The sequence below is a fragment of the Taeniopygia guttata genome, chromosome 18 (assembly GCF_048771995.1).
Source record: "Taeniopygia guttata chromosome 18, bTaeGut7.mat, whole genome shotgun sequence".
Classification (NCBI taxonomy): Eukaryota; Metazoa; Chordata; class Aves; order Passeriformes; family Estrildidae; genus Taeniopygia; species Taeniopygia guttata.
The window spans coordinates 9,718,060-9,738,403 of NC_133043.1; the positions used below are offsets into that span (position 1 = coordinate 9,718,060).

The following is a 20,344-nucleotide window of genomic DNA, read 5'->3' on the forward strand; positions in this document are numbered from 1 at the left end:
GTTCTTCAACTGCAAGTGGAAAAACTAGTCTTGCCTAGAATGGTTTTGTTACCTTCCACTAGTTTACCTTCAATTTGTTAAAGTTCAAATCTACTTTATTATACTTTAAAGCAATTCTGTAATTACAGCTGAATATTTTTCCCTCCCCTGCTGTAAACTATACTTGATCAGATCTTGGGATTGAGAACTTTGGACTTTGAATATTTTTATTTGGTTTCATTTCTCTGTCTGGTGATAGTATAATCACAGGTACAGCCCCAGCAGATTGATCATCACACCCTGACTCAGCCTGCGTAAGTATGACAGACGAACTAGTTAGATAAATCACCACAGCAGCCAAGGACAGTCTGAGCACCCATATTAAAATACTTTTTTTTCCATTTACATTGACAATACACTCAAACACTACTTATCTCCTGCACTGTTTAATGTAAATCCAGCAGCATATGTAGGAACACGTTAGGCAGTCAATAGTCATCCTCTCATCTCAGCCCCAGCTACTGGTTATTCAAAAGACTGAGGCAGACAAAAATCTAGTTTTCCCCATTTTAAGTGATGTCCTGTTTGGGCCTCAAAGATATATCTTACAACTCTATTGAGAAGTGTGAGAAGTGAGATTTTTGGTACTTTATTTTTTAATAGCAAGCTGAAGGACACCAACCTGTCTTTAAAACAATCAGACCAGATTATGTAAGATTACAGAAAATACAGCTGGAATAATCCTTAAAAGGTCATCTTGTTTCCAGGTTCTGATGCTCAGCATTGGATGTTTGGATCCTCATTTTGATTAGGCTATGATGAGGTGTAACACAGGATGTGATGCACAGCTCCTCCTGCATGTGCCTGCAACTGAAACCCAGCCTGCAATACCTTCACCAGGCATGTTTGGCAACTCCCATTTAATCCATCCCATTTTCTCCAGGTAGGATCACATGGGTCATTTCAGATCTTTGTCCAACCTGTTCTCAAACACCTCATATAAAAACTGTGAAGAAGTCCCTCACAAACTAAACTCAAAGATCTTTATGTGATCAATTTTAAATCTATTTGAAAGCTTGCAGAGATCTCTGGAATAAATAAGAACTCAGACTACACAACAGCCCAGCACATTTGGAACCCTCTGTCCTACACACAACCACTGAAGCACTCAGTAGCACATTATTAGCCAAATGAAATATCTCTTCCTATATTTATGTCGTCTTATGTCTCTTCATATCTTGACTGGTTTTCCTGTCACAGGACCCAGATGCAATGCCAAGCAGATCTGATGTCAGGGTCTTGGCAATCTTTACTACTCTATGACACGTCCTTCAGCAATGTGTATTGCAACAATGACAGATTCTCAGCCAATGGCAAGTTCTTCTTGGAGAAGGGAGAAAAAAAGCCAGTTCAGATGGACATGGAGGACAGAAAAACATGTCAAAAGGAAAACAACCTGGTAGCCACAAAACAGAGTGAAAGTTTTCTGTAAAATGCATCTCGGTTCTGTTCTCTCAAATTAAAAATACTTAAACTCTTACTGCACAGTGTTTACTCACATACAATCCTAAAGAAAGTTACCTCTGGGAACAGCAAGAAAAAGCAGACATCAAGTTTATGCTATGACTTAAACCAATTTTAGTAGTGGTAAATCCTTTTTCACAGTTGCCAAAGATTTAAAAAACAGCTTAATCCCACCAACAGCAGAAAAGCTAAAAGATATCCTAATTTGGCATAGCTAAGTGGAGTAGATTTTTATCCTCTTCCCAAGTGCACACAAAACACATGCCAGCTACAAGTGCAGGTCTGAAACAGCACATTGCTGCAGAAGTAACTCTTATCAGGGTATACAATAGCAAAAGCACAAATGCTGGTTCCTCTTCCTCTTCTTTGGGGCAGGCATTGCTACCTCACAGTCACCAAGTGGAAAGGCAAGAACTGGAAAGAGAACAGCAGAGCAGCTGGTTCCTCCATTCCTACAGCAATATCAAAAAACCTAATACGTTAAAAGTCAGACAAGTGATTTTGCAGCAACTACAAAGATCAAAACTGTACCCAGAAGGTTGAAAAGTAGGCCCAGAACTTCTGTCAAGGTGATGGTAAAAAAAATTATTCCAGAAATCCACAGGCACTTTTAAGATTTTTTAGTAACACTTTTTAAGCACAGGAAATAAAGAAAGCAAATTACAAAAATGGGGTAAGGAGACACCTACCCAAATAGTAAACTATTTAATGTGCATTAAGATACTGCCACAAATAAATTTCCTATAACAACAAGCAGAAAGTAGAAGAAGGTGTGTTAATTGCCCAGAGAAGCTGTGGTTGCCTCATCCCTGGATGTGCTCAAGGGTAGGCTGGACAGGGCTTGGAGCAGCCTGGTGTTACAACAGTGTCCCTGTCTGTGACATGAACTTTAAGGTCCCTTCCAACCCAAACCATTGTGTGATTCTATGAACAGATGACATTAAACATGGAACTCAGCAGCTCAAAATTCTCTATTTTGCCACTACATGACACAGGCAAACTCCAAACGAAAGAAATGTGCTAAGCCAACAACTTTTTATCCAAGGAAAATAGTGTTAAATTTCTGTTTCCTCCTTTTATTTCAGTCATATTGCACCCATCAGGTTATCTCAGCATCAAAAAAATAATTCAACAACCATGCCTAACACATATGCCTCTCCTGAATACACCAGGCTGTACCTAACACTTCCACACCTGTACAGTGCAACGACCTCAGCACATCACAAAAATGACCTTTGTGCTTACCATGAAAATGCAGTCTTTGGTCTAACTGCACTTTGGAAAGCATCAGCCAGGTGTCCTGCAGTATGAATGCTGGTTCTTCAACTGCACATAGCCCGTTCTCTCAAGTTAATTTATCATGACACAGAGAAGTGGAGATGGCAGTGAAGCACACAACCAATACAGGCACATACAGTTCCTGAAAAGCTACAACAACAAATTTAACCCCATGATCTGTTTCCTCACATTGGTACGGCTTCTGTCCTGCTGCCCAAGGTCTGTTTTTTTGATCTTGCAAATGCTGCCTGTGCTTCAAGCCTGATGGGTTTTCTCATTAATTAGTTCAGAAAGTATTTATCAATCCCTTCCTATTACTCTCAATGTAAACATATTTTCTAAAAGACCCTTTTACATTGTGTCAGAAATAGTGTGGCAACTCCAGTCCCCTAACTGGAGTCTATATGGCATCATAAAACTACCATGTGTTTGACAAGGAGGATGAATGTTCTATCAGTCCAGGAGCTGGACCACAGTCCTTCACAACAAACTGAGTCCTGGAATAATCTGTAGACAACATTTTGCACTCACTTAGAAACAAACAAGTATTTATACAGGGCTAATGTTTTTTAAATTAAGCTTTCACCGTTAATATTGTGTTCACCCTCAGTGCGGTTGTTCCTTCTGATTTTTGGAAAATAGAAGGCAAACAGAACCAGAGAGATTAGCACAGGACAAGGGGTCTGGAAATACACTTGTAAGATGGCTTGTTAATGTTAAACAGATAATGCTGCCAATCCAATTTCCTCCAGGAGTTTGGCAAGACAATGAGCAGGAGGAAGTTATCCTGCACAGCTGCTTCCCATTCTATTGCTTTATAATATCACATTAGATAATGCCCCACAAGCTTGTTTATGCTGAAGTGATTCTTGGTACAGACACTGAAATAAAAACATCTAACATCCAAAATCAGAGTCGACGTCACTGGAGAGTCCACACCACCTGTTGCTGCCCGCAGCTTTAAGCAGCAGCTCTGAGAGCTTCAGCCTAGACACTGCGTATTCCCAAACGCGTTGTCACTATTTCCGCAGAAACGGACAGCCCGCCTCCCTCCGCCGGGAGCATCCCGCGCGGCCGTGACAGCGCAACCAGCGCCCGGTTCCCGCTCGCTCCGCGGCCCCGGCGCAGCGCAGCGCTCCGCAGCGGCTCCCGGGGCTCCCTCCGGGACCAGCGGCTCAGGGATGGCAAACACACGGAGCCGCACGGACCGGGAGGGATTCCTCCCGCCGAGCCGCGTCTGGCCCGCAGCTCCAGCACCCGGGACTCGCCGCCCGCCGTGCCCCGGCAGGCCCGGGAGGTGCGGCCGCCCGGCCCAGCGCCGCGCTCACCTCCTCGGCCTGTTTGCGCAGCGCCTTCTCCCGCTCGTACTGCGTGAGCAGCTGCTCGTTATCGTCCCGCAGCAGCTCCAGCTCCACGCTGGTCTCCTGGCTGTGCGCGCACACCGAGTCCAGGTTCTCCAACACGGCCACCACCAGCGGCATCAGCTCGGCCACCACCTCCTCGTCGTAGCGCCCGATGAGCCGCTCGAACTCGCGGTAGATGGAGCCCGCCAGCCCCGACACCCGCTCCGACATCATGGCGGGGCCGGGCCCGCCGGGATCCTCCTGGTACACCACGCCGTCCGCCAGCTCCATGGCGGCGGGGGTTGCGCGGGGCCTGGCGGGGCCCGGCTCGGAGCGGGGCCCGGCTCGGAGCGGCGCCCGGCGGCGGCGGCGGCGGAGCCTCGGCAGGGCCGGGCGGGAGCGGCGCGCGCCTCTGACCTCACCCGCCGCGCCGGGCGGGGCTGCCGGGACCGCGGGGCGGGGCGGGGCGGGGCGGGGCTGCGCGGTGACGTCACGGGGCTGGGCGGTGACGTCACGGCGGGGCTGGGGCTGCGTGAGGGGAAGATGCGGGCGGCGGGAGCGGGGGCAGAAAGCTTGAGAAGAGATGGAATTTTAACTGTGGTGATTGCATTCAGCTCCACTGGAGAGCAGCAGAGCCTTGCACTTAATTTTCTCTTATTTGGAATGGTTCTAAGGCAGGAACTGTGCTTTAAATACATGTGCTGCCTTGTCTCTTCATGCACTGAGCCAGTGAGTCTGCGCAGGAATGACAAAGAAGAAAACACTCCAGCCCTGTATATTGGATTTATTGTGAGTCTTGTTTAGACATCGTCATCCTCCCAAGCTGGTATTTAAAGTGCTTTGAAATAGCTGCTCCAGAGGAAATCTATGTCAGAATCCAAGGGACCTCTGGACCAGTCACAATAGCAGGTTTCTGCCACTACTTCCCAGTCAAACTCACTTCAGCTTCCAGCGGGGTCATCTGCTGTGATCCCCCATCACCCCAGCAGCAAACAGGTTCTGCTCTCACATGTCCTGATGGATTAACGTGCACTGTGCACCAGGATCAACCAAAGCTTCATATTTCTGTGGTGCTGATGTGCCAGGCCATTGGGTCCGCACACCCAAAAGACACAATTCTCCCATGCCTCTAACCCCCCCACCAAGTAAATTGAGTCGTGATTTACCAGGGAAGGAAATCAGCCCTCGGATCACTCCATGTTTAGAAGAGTTTAACTGGCACTTTCCCAGAGGAAGAAATTTTTGTGAAAGTTTAATTCTATAGTGGTTTATATCTTAAAACACAACAGAAATCAAGATAAAGACATTCACAAGCTTGTGAATGATGAATGATAGCAGCACTCAGCTAAATGAAGAGTAGGATATCCTGGAGCAACAAAGCATGTCGGAGTTAGGACTCTGGTTACAAGGAGCAAGAGGGACACAGCATAAATTATGAGTTTTGATGAGAACCCCAAGTATTCTGGGTGATACAAACAGAGGCTGTGAGCTGAGACCAGTCTAAAGCTGGGGCCAAACCAGCAAAGCTGGAGCTGTGTTAAATTCTCCTGAAGTCTGGAGACATTCACAGTCAGTTCTTTGTCTCAGGCCTGTTTTAAAAATCTCTGCTGGTTTTAAGTAATGTGGAAGTGGTTTGAGCTCAGCAGTTACACTTAGTTCACTCACTGAGAACTTTGGAGGTGTTTACTTCTCTCCCGTGATCAGTCAATATTTTAGAAATGATTTGTCTAGACTCTACTTCTTCACATTTTAGATAAACATGTAATTTCCAATGTAATTAAGTGATCTTGGTAAAATTTGCAACCAACAGAAGCTTATTTATACAGTAACAACTTGCTCTGCTAATCATGGATTAATCTCAAAAGTGGCAGAGTTAACCCTTATTTAATGAGGTTAAAGACTTGGCACAGATCACAGGACAGACCTTTGGTAAAGCTGGAAGTCGTGCTTGCCCACCTTCGGGCAAGTCCTAAGCTTTAATCAGTAAATTACGTAGATTTAACAAGACTGTAAATAGATGTCCTATTGCTGCTTTAAACTTGATATTTTTGTAAACATCCTGTTTCTGGAGACCTTTCTTCTATTGTTATGTATTATTTTGCCATAGTGAGGATTACAGCACTAGAGTTTGTTTAAGTAGTATGAAACATCTTAAATAAATATGTATCAAAGCAAGAGAATAAATTGGATTTGCATTGTCAGGAGACTACTCAGAAACTAATTCCAAAATAACCTCAAGGAGGACTTGCTAGAATGTATGACATTGTGATTTTTAAAACATCAAATCAGAGCTCTTGGAAAGTGTGATGGAAAAGGACCCTGAATACAAGAAAGCAAGTTGGTTGAATTGATGTTTAGGTCAGATCTGGAGTCTCTCACCAGAACTAAAAGTACCACATGGATGTGTGATGGAATGTAGTGAAGACAAGGGATCCCAAATAAGGAAATCCTTGTTACCAAAAAGCTGAACTTTTCCCTGTCAAGCAGCAAAGTCATGCCTAGAGGAAAGCAAAATCTTCATTGTTTGCTTTCAAGAACAGCCAAGTGGAGCCCGGGAGGTTCATCTCAGTTTGGAAGCAAAACCAGGACAAGCACGGATTTCCATCCAGATGCTTTATCCTCAATTCTCTTGAAGGCAATAAAATGGTCAAGGCAAAGCAGCTCAGTGGTAGGTGGTTGAAAGGTCTTTTGACTCAAAGAGCTAACACAGTATAACCAGGAAAAAAAAAAAATTAATTACCTCCTTTTAAGAGGAAGTACAAGCAGAACAGTACGACAACGATAATTATTACAATGACCTTACGTGCCTTTTGTTAAATAGAAGCCGTGATCCAGCAGGCAAGGCTGAAATGCTGGCAGGGCTGACCCGGCACCCCGCTCCGAGGGAAGAGGCGCAGGTGGGTGCGGGTGTTCCGGGCGGGGATCGGGGCACGGATCGGTGCCCGGGCCCCGGGGAAGGGGCCGGGGCTGTGGCGGTGCCCGGGGCGGGCGGGACACTGCGCTGTGGCCGCGGCAGCGCCGTGCGGGGGGGCACGGCTAAACCGGGTGAGAACCCGCGGTGACACGGCTTGACAGAGCCACCGCTGAAACAGCGGCGGACACGGCTGCGAGACAGCCGGGGAGCAGCGGGGTGTTCGCGCTGCCACACTCGCCGGGCCACCAGCGGGGGACACCGTTTGGCACAGCCGCCGGGCCACCAGTGGGTAAGCCGAGTCGCGGGGCAGCGGGAAGGGTCCCCCTGTCCCCGGGCAGTGTCACCGCGGAGCCTCCCCGCAGCCCTGCATCCCTCACCTGCCCGTTCAGGTGTGCTCCAGCGTGGGGCTTGGAGCCCCTCTGGTCCCGCTGGTTTCCAGGTGAAAACTCTGTGTGTGTACTAATTTATTAATTTATTGCACGGCACTGGAAGCTGGATCCGTGGTGATCATTACCTTCCTTTCCATTCAAAGTTTTTCTGATTTCAGTATTTGCTGATTGTTCCTATGCTTGGCACCCTTCCTCTGCTTCAAACTCACTCCTGCAGCACTTGGGAAAACCTGTGTGTGGTCGCTGGTTTGTCCAAACGTTGGAGACCATGGATTACTGACCCTCAGATGCAGGGCTGGGATGGGCTGGGATTGCACAGTCCTGGAATAACAGATTTTATTCTCTCCCTCCTCAGGATCATGGCTGCAATTGATGAGCGCACCTTCATTGCCATCAAGCCCGACGGGGTCCAGAGGGGGCTGGTGGGGGAGATCATCAAACGCTTCGAGAAGAAAGGATTCAAACTGGTAGCCATGAAATTAATACATGTAAGCTCTCCTCAATTGCTGTGTCTGCTTTTTTATATTTGAAAGCTGTAGCCTTCAAATACAGCAGCGTCCTATAACAACAAATGTGGCCTCTGTAACATTTAAAAGTGAAATTTTGAGAAGTCGTACTTGGGATGTTTTTGGAAAAGTTCCAATTCCCAGCTCTGGCTAAATGCTTTAGACATGCTAAGCACACTAATTTTAGTAACCTGATGCCCTTAGTCTGAAGAGAGTATTCTTTCAGGTGCATCCCATGCCAAATAGATATCTTTGATTATCTCTCACAAATCCCAGGTCACATAAACTGCCTGTATTGGCAACAAAAACTTTTCTAAGTTAGTTGTGGTTAAGCAAACCGTTCAAATACATATCAACCAAAAGTACTCCTAGGAAGGTGCTAGAAATACTGAATTTTTAAGTGCGTGCAGGTTCCAGCATTACCAGTGCTCTGTGGTTTATCTCTGTGATTTCACTAAGCTCTTACTGTAAGCTTTTTTCTCTATCTGGTTTTTAAACCAGGCCTCTGAGGACCTTCTGAGGGAACACTACATCGACCTCAAGGACCGGCCATTCTACGATGGCCTGGTGCAGTACATGCACTCGGGACCTATTGTAGCCATGGTGAGTTCCTGGCGAGGAAAACCACACTGCTTGATTGTCTTCCCTGCAATGAGATTGTGTCTAGTTGAATTCTAGTTTATTTTTTAAAGGATTTTAAAATCTGGATTCAAATACTGTGATGAGGAAGATGTGCTGTTAACTATTTTTGTTTAATCTTTTCTCATAATCTTTCTCTCCTTTGAGTCAGGTTTTTGAGGAAGATGGCAGGGGCAGAAACGAATCACAACCATGACCTTGAGAAACAGTAAACCTGCACAAAAGTCCCATCCTGAAATGCCATGTAGTAAGGAAGCTGAAAAAGGATGGTGGAACATTTAAACTTTAGTTCTCTTTTTCTCCTTGATAATGTATTTGTAAAACAGTTGAGGCCAAGCTTTCCCATGAGCAGACAGCTCTGTGTGAGACTGACAAACTGAGATGGAAAATTGTTCTCTCCCCACCCTAGGAGAGGAGGGGTACTGAATAGAAGGGGACCATGTGAGCAGATGCTTCAAGAATCTGACAGAAGAATTTGAAAGAAATTTGTCTCACTGTGATAAATGTTCAGATGGTGATTTGTGCCATGATGGACAGCCCTGTGTTCTCGTGGATGATAAAAGTTATCTGCTGCTAACTTTAATAATCTGAATGGATTTCTTTTTCTTTAAGGTGTGGGAAGGTCTTAATGTGATTAAGACTGGAAGAATGATGCTGGGGGAAACCAATCCATTCGATTCCAAGCCCGGCACTATTCGTGGGGACTTCTGTGTCCAAGTTGGAAAGTAAATTTAAAAGCATTTGGTATCATCCAAAAGCACTAAATGCCAAGAGTTATGTCATGATATCTACAGGAACTGTGCTCCATCCTTCACTGTCTTACACAGGGAGCTGCCATTCCCTGTGCCCATGACATATTAGTATTTAAGGATGGGGATCATGTAATAGTTGTTCCCATTGACAAAAATAAGCAAAGCTGGCACTGCCTATGCTGTGTCTTTTCCTACTTTATTGCTATTTAAAGCTTCTGTCCTTATTAGGAATAACTTCAAAACAAGAAGCTTACTTTACTTTAAGAATTCTTTTACTCTTTTTTTCACCTTTTCTTTTCCTAGGAACATCATTCATGGCAGTGATTCTGTGGAAAGTGCTGAGACAGAGATCAATTTATGGTTCACTCCTGAAGAACTGGTTGATTATAGAAGCTGTGCTCATGAGTGGATCTATGATTAACACCCAGCCTGGATCTTCTGATATTCCCATGTCCACGAGCAGCTGCCAGCCTCTAGCTATTCCAAAGAATTCCCTGGTAGAAACCTCAGAATACAGTGAGTTTGCTGTGTTGTGGATGTTAAATAGAGCCAGTGCTTGCTGCTCCTTTGATTTAAAAGCTGTCAAACTATAGATGAATTGCACATTTTAAAAGCTGCTTCTGGGATTGAGAGATATGAGATGAAAACAGAACAGATAACATATATTTTTCTGAAGCATTTAATAGTCACAGAGAGTGTTTTGGAAAACAAAAAAATGGGTAAAAATTTATTTGGTAAATAAATACACAAATGGCTCAGAGTCAGAGGTTAACTTTGCTAAAACATTAGGGGACAACTGATGGTGTGTAAATCCATTGATAATATGCTCAAATGTTGAGGATTTACTTAATATCAAGTGTGTCCCCATTCCTAAAACAGCTGCAGAAAAAAAAGCCCATTTTTCTCCCCAGAACATGCTGTGCTCATAAAGAATTCAACTCTGGCTAAAATGACAACTGGCCTCCACACTGACACTGTTTCAACTCGCTTTTTTTTCCTTCCACGTGGGATTTATGTAGTATTTTAAGGACAGATTAACCAGCCAGGCTTGATGAAATGTCCTTTTATGTGAAAAGAAGATTAATGTGAGGATGGATGAGGGAGATTCTACCTTTAGCACTTCAGTGCAGGAGCTCTCTGACACTGCACAGAGCAATAAGTGGTGTTTGCTTTGCCAGCTGAACAGCTGATAGTTTAGTTGTGTTCTCATTAGTGTTGTTTCCTCAGTAGCTGCAACTACAAAGCAAATGGTCCTCGGATAAGTTGTTTCAGAAGTGACTTTATCACCATCATTTTGTATTTATTTAATGATGTAAAGAAGTAGAGTCATAACAATGCAGAAGGTGTTTCAGTTTCAACAGCAAAAACTGGATGTACTGGATGAGGAAGTGTGGATTGATATTATGTATTTATTTCCCTGCAACATTTTATTCACTAAGACCAAGAGTTTCATGGAATCAGTTGCTCAAGCTCTACGATTTTTTTTCCCACACAGTGAGTTCTTGCATCTGAATACTGAACTATGCAGTGAAAGTTGAAAGCCTATGATACCTTATGGTGGTATCGAGCGCCTAAAAAAGAGATGGCACAAAATAAAACAATATTTGCTGCTTCTTAAAGGAAATAAAATGAAATTTAAAATATTTTGTCTTATATTTAATTCATGAGTATAAGGAGGGGGAACAAATTCTCTAACTACGAAGCTGTAGGTGAGGCTGTGAGCTTCTCTTCTGAAAATATTCAGTGTTACAGAAAATAAATCATTAGGTTAAAAGAAGTTGGAGGAAAGGGACTATGTGACAAACCTAAGCATGAGATGAGTAGTCTGCAGTTTAATCTTTGCTTGAAAGGTTACTTGAGATGTCTCAGTTCTGCAAAATAGAGAAATGTGGTTTATCTGGAGGTGTTGGGGCTGTCAGGAAGCTGCTGATTAGTGTTTCTAACGCGATGTGACTGGGAAGAGATGGAGGCCAGCATTCCTGCATGGCTGAGGTGCCTGAGTAGGTCCAGTGGAAGCCACTAACTGACCCTGAGAAAACACTAACTGGCCTCTCGATAAGAGACAACGCAAGGACTGGAGAACTTATTTCATTGATATTCAGCTGCAGCGATGGTGTGTGATTATAACTTGCTGAGGCAAAGGTGCTTTATCAACTAGGAAAGGGCCAAGTAGTGAACATCATAAAAAGTAACAAAACGCTCCCTGCTTCATGTTGTGACACAACTTCAAGGACTGTGCGGTTTTGACACTTGGTGGCTTCATCTTCCTAATAAAATTACCAATGATGTTCCTGTGTTACAGATTCCACATCACTTTTCTGTGATAAATATTCTTTCGAGGAGCTGTGGCCGTGCTGTGCGGTGCAGCCCGGTTGGCAGGACCAACCCTCAGGCGGCGGGGTCAGCTGAGAGCAGCCAACCCAGCAAAAAAAATACTAAAAAATGATTTAGTTGTGTTAGCGCAGGCTTAAGCTACAGTTGCTGCGTCTGTAAATAACCCTCGAGGAGGCGGAGGCGACAGGTGCGGCCGGGCCTGGCCAAGAGCCGCCCCTCGGCCGCCGGGCCCGCAGCGGCCGCTCGCTGCGGTTCGGTTCGGTGCGATCCCGGTTCCGCTCGGCGCTGGCGGTGCCGCCCCCGAAGCGCCGCCGCTCCGGCGGCTCCGCCTGTGCGCGGGGCGGGGGCTGCGCGGCGGGCCCGCCTCCTCCGGCCCTTCCTGCGGCGGCGGCGGCGCGGGCGGCAGCGGCGGCGGCGGCTCCGGGCAGGTGAGGCCGGGCCGGGCCGGGCGGGCCCCGCGCTCCGGGTGCGGGCGGGCGGGCGGAGGGGCGCGGTGGGGCCGGGCCGGGAACGATCCGTGGGACGATCCGGGGCCGATCCGTGGCGGTGCCGCGTGGCGGGGCGGTCCCGCCATGGCCGCCCCGACCTTGAGGCCGCGCTCCCGCTCACGCCGCGCTCCCGCCCGCAGCGCCATGGCGGGGAACGGCGAGCGCACCTTCATCGCCATCAAGCCCGACGGCGTCCAGCGCGGCCTGGTCGGGGAGATCATCAAGCGCTTCGAGCAGAAAGGGTTCCGGCTCGTGGCCATGAAGTTCGTACACGTGAGTGCCCCCGCGCCGCGCCCCAGCCCCGTCCCACCCCGCCCCAGCCCCGTCCCACCCCGCCCCAGCCCCGTCCCACCCCGCGCCCACCGCGGGCTCCGCTGCGGCTCCTCCTGCGGCAGAGCCCGAGCGGATGGGCGGATGTGCCCGAGCGCCTCCGCTCTCCTTCCTGCCCGCCGCGTGGCTTATCTCCAAAAACACCGAATCTTGCTTCAGAGGTTTAATGCAGCCCGATTGAGAGCTGGGATGGCCTTGGCTGAAAGGTTGTGCTGGGTAACAGCACCCCGGGATCCTGAGCTGTGCTTATCGCAGAGGCTCGCTGCCGTGCCAAGAAATCATACTGACAATCCTCAGCACAGCCACAAAGAGCTCCTTTAATGCTACAGCAGGAGCTCCCGCTGATAGCCACTATAGCACTGCAGCATTGTTGGTAACATTATTAGTGAATCTAGTCACTAACACCACAGTCTTACACCTATAACAATTTTTGTTCAATGATATTCAGAAAATTATATTTAAAGTTACATCTGTCCTTTTAAAGGCCTCTGAAGACCTTCTCAAACAACATTACATTGACCTGAAAGACCGCCCCTTCTTCCCTGGTTTGGTTAAATACATGAACTCTGGACCTATTGTGGCCATGGTAAGTTGATTTTCATTTAAGATTACTTTCTTGAAAATATTCGTTTTGCTCTGTAAATTATTAAGAATATTCAGAGATACTCTGCAAACTACCTAATTCCAAAGGTGGCAAAATAAAAACGTAATTAAAATTAAGACAGTGAAATTACAATATAATAAGCAAAGTGCACATATAGAATGGGTATTAAAATGCCTAATATATAAATTTATAAAGCAAAATTCCTGAAAGCAAATCTTCTACACCAAAAAATCTGTTTTGGGCAAAAAAAGGTCAGGCTCTCTGACACAAAAACCCAACTTGTGTGTCATTTAATATGTTTTTTCCCCTTGTCACCTGTACAAGCCCAAGAGATAATCTAGGTGAGGTTATTATCTTTAATGGTAGAGCCTTTGTTTCTTTGCAGAATATGGTAGAGCAAATATGAATTGTCAGTATTTTGCATAAGCATGGCTGAAGAGAATTTTTGTGTTTTTTATCTTAAGGTATGGGAAGGACTCAACGTGGTTAAAACTGTGAGAGTCATGCTAGGGGAAACCAACCCTGCAGACTCCAAGCCTGGCACCATCCGTGGTGATTTCTGCATTCAAGTGGGAAGGTTTGTACTCAAGTCTGTTAATTGATACTAAAAACTCAACAGCTCCTACTCACTATTTACCTGCCAACACAAAAATTGTTGGCAGTCTTTTATTCTAGAAAGCCAAAATTGGTGATAGAGACCTCAGTCTGATGGTATTTCATTTGCAGGTCACAGTGCATACCTGCTGCTTAGGAAAGTGGTACAAAGCTGACTTTGTTTGCAGTCCAGCTCCTCCCCAGAGCAGCATGTAAGCTCTGCCAGCAGCTGCTGTAGAACAGTAGAGTGACCCTGGTAGGCATAATTAGCTGTTGGAGGGGTGAGGGTATTGGAACACTGCCTGAAATAACAGCCTAGTCTCCCTCTCTAGATGCTTCATTCACGTTTTTGCAAAGGGAGAACAAAGCTGCTGGAAGTGTATTTTTATAGGGATCAATGTTTGTCTCCTTCCACAGGAACATCATCCACGGCAGCGACTCTGTGGAGAGTGCACAGAAGGAGATCAACCTGTGGTTCAAACCCGCAGAGCTCATCGACTTCAAGCCCTGTGCACACGACTGGATCTATGAGTGATGGGTTCCCACAGGGATTCGTGCCTTCCAACACCTCATCTCATTCCAGCTGCTGCCCTGGGAGCAAGCACAGCTACCTTAGTGCTGAAAGTGACTGTCAAATAAATGGGTGTGAACGACTTCCTTGTAGTGCATTCACTTACAACAGACCCCTGTCCAAATACTCAGAAATTCATTTTGGTCATTCAGGAGCCTCTGACATATGACCCTGCCACAGCTGTTGGACTCAAACAGTGAAAAATTTGCAGAGGGAGAGCTGAAGGGAGGGAAGAGCTACTTCCAAGGCAGCTAGAGGAAAAAAGGGATACCACAAGATTTTCCTCCTTACACAAATATTAACACTAAATGAAATGAGACTTGCTCTCTGAAATGCTTATTTAATTCACATTTTCTTATCTAACTCCTTACTTTGTGCTCAGTGTTGTCACACCAACATACTTTAAAATTCTGTAAAATACTCATGTTTTTACAGATTGTGGGTATTTTTAATAGAGTTAAGAGTGTTTTAAGCAAAACGATCACTATTCAGAAAAAGACTTTTAATCATTTTTATTTTGTGTAAAAAGCAAATTTAGTGAATTATTTTCATCTTGTACACAAAGTTATGATTTTAATGCTTTTCACATCCATGCTGAAAATCTGCAGTCTTGTAAAAATGAAAGTAACATTAATTTTTCCAAAAGCATTTTTTCACTGAGTTATGTACATTGCATGAGAAAGCTTTAAATACTCTCTCACTGACCACACAAATTACCAAGAAAATAAAAGATTAAATTTGTACAGATATTGATCTATATATCAAATACATACAGAAATTATGTAAAAACCCATTTGTTTATTCTTGATTCCTGCCCCAACATTTTCTTAGGGGCCAAAGCTGATGCCTTTTTTATATAAATGGTTGTGGCTTTTCATTTTAAATATGAAAAAAAAAAACCAAAAGGAAGAAAAATTCATCTGAAATCACAGTTTTAAAAAATCCCTTCCCAATAAAGGATTGTTACCAAATGTATTAGCACCATCGTACAAAGATCAAGGGAGGGTATTCACATCACAGAAAACAACAATAAAAAACCCAAAACAAACACTGAAACCCGTGTTAGTATCTGTAGAACAAGGAATCAATAACTGCTGTAGCTTTCCTCAGATGCAGCAAGGAACAGGTTAGAGAGTCCTACTGAAAATAATGTAATAATCAAAGATCAGCAGAGAGATCTGGAACAAGAAAAGAGTGGCAGCAGCCAAGTCAGGCTGCCTCACGCTCAGGAAAAGCTGCTGTACCAAATGCCAGAATCAGTCCAACCCCATGGAAGGTTTTGGGTGTCCAACATTTGCTGCTCTCTCAGGCAGTACCACAGCTGGAAAGCCAAGAGAACATCCCAGAGGCACGGGAAGCTTTGCAGGGCCAGGGAGCTGCCCCAGAACAGCCCCCGGGGCTCTGGGGGTCACAGCCATGGCAGCACCTCGCTCAGCTGCCCCCTGAGCTGCTCCTCAGGCACCGACTCCAGCAGCTCTGCCCACGCTTCGCTCAGCACAGGGGGCACTGCCCCTGACAGTAACACAACTGAGGGTGTTATGAACTCAGAGACACAAAAGGCATTTCAGCAACTGCTCAAGTCACACCCGAGAACATACATCACCTCACAGACTTTAGTGTTTGATGAAGAACAGAGTATTTTAAAGACTGACAGACTTCAGAACAGATTCTTACATTTCTCCCAGCACAGGAAGTATATTAAGACTAATTTTCCCTCTTGACGTTTAAAGACCAACTCTGAAATCAGGGATGAGCCTGGGCAATATTCAGTTTAGTCTCTGGGCAATGCACCTCACTCATTAACTAGCCCGACCGTCTACATTATGGCACACAAATTAATGCAACAGTTTTTCTACTGAAGTCAGAAGCTGTTGATGAGAGAAGAAAGCAAGACTGTGAGAACCTTGTTCCAGCTGATAGGACAACCTGCAAGTTGTTGCATTAAAAAAAAAATAAAATCAATAGTGCTATACTTACCAAATGAAATCAATGCTTGCAGAGCTGGATTTTACAGCAGATTAAATTGAGAACACAGGAAAACAATCAAGGCTCAAAGTGTCACTACAATGGTCTCTAATCCTAGTTCTCCAATATAGGCTGTTCAAAATAAACATCATGGGTGGGTCAGAATCTGAGATAAGCTATTGAAGACTACCAGGTCCAACAAAGTCCTTTTTATGGCTATTTTAGGGAGCTAAAATGTCTTTACCATCTGAAGTTATAGATTCTTGCAATCAGATTAACAGATTCTGTCAATAGAAGAAGCTGTTGTTAAAACCAGGCCATTATTTAAGAAATTTTACCAGTAAGGGAGAAAAGAATTCCAGACATTCCTACACTATACAGCACGTTTTACTTCCAGTAGTAAATACAAAACTTTACATAATTAATCCCTCTTGCATAGAATGAGGTAAACCTGTGTATATTACCAATACTATGTACCTAAAGTTGGAGCAATACTTTAGAAAATAATCAAATTGCTGGTTTTCAACTTTCTATGCACTTTTTTTTTTAAGCTCAAACAACAATATACAAAAAATGGTCTCCCGGGGCTCTGTGGGTTGATATCCTTAAAGCATTCCTTAGGTTGTAGGATACAAATCTTAGTAATTTTTGATCAATTTTTTTTAAGCCCTAATTTATGGTCAAGAGTCAGATGATCATTGTACTGCTCTGAAGGGGACCTGTGAAGACCCAGAAGCACTTATAGAACTTATAATTCCTGAGAGTTTAGTTAATGAACCTTACTGGTAAAAGCTAAAGCTCTTGATGCACATTCTTCCAGTCACAGCTCTGCAGGGCTGATCAACCACCTCACTCACCAACTCCATTTAAAAAATGTACAAAAGTTAAAAATATGGAAAGATAAAATCCAAATTATGAAGAGCTCCTGCAAAAATACTTTGTGTTTAAATGGTCGTGTTATGAATTATAGACTAAAACCATGCGATTTTGATACTGTTCTCAAGTCCTGTGTTACACTAGGCTATGCAGGACTGAACTAATTTTTAATCCACATTGTAGGGCTCCTTTCAGATCTCCTGAAACCATGTGGCACATCAGTTCTGAACGACCAGAGATAAATATTTAAGATGGTAAAGAAACATTAAAGGCTTTCTGAATGGAAAAAAAAAAAAATCACAAGAATACTCACAAGTTCCTTCCCACTACCAAGGGAATCCTTAGTGACTGTCCATCTAAGCTGCTTCTTCAGTCAAAATTCAGAGCTACAACTAATCTTCCAATGAGAGAATTTTCTGAAGTTCCAGTTTGGCATAGGGCTCTGTAAACATTTGCTGAAGCATTCCAAGACTACAGACATTCATATACAGACAGAGCTTTATAGAGCCCATCCAATGCCCACTGCAGTCGGCACAGACAAGGCTGCTGATATTCATGGGCACTGAATCAGACCCTAAAGAATGTTAAAAAAACAAAAACCTTATACAAAAAAAGGGTCTTTGAAACTAAATAAAAACACTTTGAAAAGTTAAAATCTTCCTCAGGCGATGGCTCCGTTGCACTTGGGGCTACTCACTGAGTAGAGCTTTACAGGACTGTCTTCCATTTATAATTTATGCCTTTAAATCAGGGCTTTAAAGCCTTATTTTCACAATTAAAAAACCAGAGGCATGACCAGTGCAGTTCACAAGAGTCTAACAGTCTCCCAACTTGTACCAAAAAGGTTCATTTGTTATGACAGTTCGTTTGTATTTGCAACTATATCTTCCTCCAACTGCTTCCCACAATCATGCTGAATAAACTTTAATCTTACAAAAAAATTAGAATTTCAGTTCTTGTTAACAATGCACAATAAATCTGAACTTGAAAATATTACAAAATTCTTTCAAAAGCTTCAAATACAACACAAAAGTGTCCTTTGTTTTTTGTTTTTAATAAATTGAAAAATCTTTTTCACTAAAATAGTTTCCCCGCCCTTCCAAAAAATTCTGGACTGAGTCTAATTCATCTACATTTAGCAAAGCACCCCAGGCACAGTCACCTGAACTGCACCATCCAAGTGGGAATAGAATCAGTCAGTGTTGGAGAAAGGTTCATTTCCTATCAGCACTGCTGTGCCCCTTGCTCCTGGAGCTGCCTCAGGGCTCCTGTTTGATGTAGTAGCTGGCAGAGCCGTTGCTCTCCTGGTCAGAGGTTCCCTGCAGGAAGCTGTACTCCTCCCCATCCAGCAGCTCCTCCTTCAGCTGTAACGAAGTCACTACAAATCAAAAATCCACATTAAACATCTATATCATTTATTGGGAGCATCCCAGATTCCCCATTTTCTCATATGCTGCATTTTAGTGATGCTTTAACGCTCAGGATGCCACAGAGAACAGGCACTTTGTGAGTGCAGGTGGAATCCTAACTTATGCTCTAATATTAACAGATTTCAAATTACTTACAAGAATCTCTACCAGATTTTCTCAAGAACTGAGTATTCTAAACCACTTTAATTTTTAAACCACTTTGCTTCCTATTTAGTCTTTACACAAATGAAATTTTAAATGGCCAACATTTAAATTTTAATTGTAGTTAACCTACAATTCAAATTACTTAGCCCAGTTACTGCAAACAGTCTGTGTGAGACAACAAAACATATTAACAAAGATTTCTCAATCTATTAATAAAATTTTAAGATCCCAGAAGTTTCATTAAAGCAAAACATTTTTTTTTAGTTTTAATCTTCTCTTCTTTCATCAAAATTAAATAGAAATGAGATTAAGAGAAAGATATGAATAGCAATGTCACAATTACTTTTCCAGTTTCACTAACAAGTAGAGATGATTCTCAAAATATGAGCACAATGAAAAGAACACGGAAAACAAAACATGTAAACGTTCATTAAAGGTGCAGTACCCACATTAAAGGGTTGATTATACAAAAATAAATGATTCTCTATGGCCAAATGAATGAGAAAATTATCAAAGTTTATAATTATGCAATATAAAGTTTATATACCTTGTCAATTTGTCTTGAAATGCAGAAATATGCAGTGAAAGGAAAACAGCCCAATCCAGAACCTGCTGCTACTGACAGCCCTGCAGTAATTTATAAGCTTACTGATACCCTGCAGTAACTTTCAAGCTATTTGATTACTCTTTTTAAAATTTTCTATGTTGAAACGAGCACTTGAGCTAAATAAAAATAAAATTTGCAAATTAAGATAGTAGAAGATGCCAAAAGTTGCTGCAGCATAATGCAAGCTCTACCCATCTTTCTTCAATAGACTCCTCCTCCACCTACAGAGCCCACAATCCCTTCCTTATTCTTTCTCCCAAATACTTTTCCCTGCATCACACCCAACTTTGACCAAGATTCCTGATCCCTGGGGGGCAAAAAAATGCTGCTTAAATGATAAGAGACACAACTGGCTCCTTGGTCAGAGTGGCTGCAATACCTTAAGCAAAGGTTACACAGAGCTCAGGGATATAAACCAACCCACCATGCACGTTGTTTCCCTTCTCTCCCGAGCAGGAAACTCCTGCAGGCAGAGAAGTAACAGCAGTTGGCATTGCTTGGATTGTCTCTGGCTCACCTGAACCAAAGTCCTAGCATTTAGATGTTTAATGATATCTTACTTTGTTCCTATTATCCAGTTTTTAACTACAATCCTCCATTAGAAAAGCTTAGTTACAGCTACACACCAAATTGCTTGAAAGAAGAAAAAGAAAAACTAATGGAAGTCATCCAACTGAAGGAAAAGGAATGTAGATTGGGCCAGGTATTTCCTTTTTGCATCATCTCAGCGATTTTGCCAGAGGCAGATTGTGTCTGATGCCATGACTTTCAAACCTCCCAAAACCAATACGAATAGAGCAATATGCCCCATTTTTTCAGTTGGGTGAATCTCTGGGAACAGTCTCCTCCTCCTCTGCAAGGCTGGCTGTAGGTTCTGAATTTCACTGCTCAAGAGATCATTTCAGATGACTGAAAGATGCAAAGTACTTATGCACCCTAAAGCAGCACCAGGAATTTGCTAGAGAGCAAAACCACTTCATACAAACCGAGGTGAAGAGCTGAACCTTCCTCCTGTACTCATGACAATACAAAAGGGGAAAGAATTGGGTTTGAACCCTAACTGAGATCTCCCACAGA

General features: G+C 43.8%; 4 protein-coding genes across 20 annotated transcripts in view; 2 read left to right on the forward strand and 2 right to left on the reverse strand.

The window, feature by feature from the left end:
* The window catches only part of SPAG9 (sperm associated antigen 9), a 57,825-nt gene extending 53,259 nt beyond the window's left edge, over positions 1 to 4,566 (reverse strand). For 3 of the 4 annotated variants that reach the window (XM_030287550.4, XM_030287548.4, XM_072937151.1), the window contains exon 1: positions 4,110 to 4,565. In XM_030287550.4, coding sequence (XP_030143410.2) covers positions 4,110 to 4,415 — 306 coding nt within the window. In that variant the 5' untranslated portion in view covers positions 4,416 to 4,565. Of the gene's footprint in view, positions 1 to 4,109 lie in introns of all 4 variants that reach the window. The other variant, XM_030287546.4, reaches the window with a different exon arrangement.
* Positions 4,567 to 6,893: 2,327 nt separating this feature from the next.
* Positions 6,894 to 10,967, forward strand: NME1 (NME/NM23 nucleoside diphosphate kinase 1). 3 transcript variants are annotated; one of them, XM_072936873.1, is made up of 5 exons: positions 6,894 to 7,021; positions 7,783 to 7,915; positions 8,435 to 8,536; positions 9,185 to 9,297; positions 9,628 to 10,967. In XM_072936873.1, the coding sequence occupies exons 2-5, from the start codon at positions 7,787 to 7,789 to the stop codon at positions 9,743 to 9,745; spliced, it is 462 nt and encodes a 153-aa protein (XP_072792974.1). In that variant the 5' UTR covers positions 6,894 to 7,021; positions 7,783 to 7,786; the 3' UTR covers positions 9,746 to 10,967.
* Positions 10,968 to 12,029: 1,062 nt separating this feature from the next.
* Positions 12,030 to 14,328, forward strand: NME2 (NME/NM23 nucleoside diphosphate kinase 2; the record flags this gene model as incomplete). The annotated part of the gene is given in 5 exon segments (NM_001204762.1): positions 12,030 to 12,086; positions 12,287 to 12,419; positions 12,961 to 13,062; positions 13,545 to 13,657; positions 14,092 to 14,328. Coding segments are annotated over 4 exon segments (462 nt in total). The 3' UTR covers positions 14,210 to 14,328.
* A 414-nt stretch (positions 14,329 to 14,742) lies between these two features.
* The window catches only part of MBTD1 (mbt domain containing 1), a 32,949-nt gene continuing 27,347 nt past the window's right edge, over positions 14,743 to 20,344 (reverse strand). For 11 of the 12 annotated variants that reach the window (XM_030287559.4, XM_030287561.4, XM_072937091.1 and 8 more), the window contains one exon: positions 14,743 to 18,464. In XM_030287559.4, the coding sequence (XP_030143419.1) occupies positions 18,346 to 18,464 (119 nt within the window). In that variant the 3' untranslated portion in view covers positions 14,743 to 18,345. The remainder of the gene's footprint in view (positions 18,465 to 20,344) is intronic. The other variant, XR_003963257.4, reaches the window with a different exon arrangement.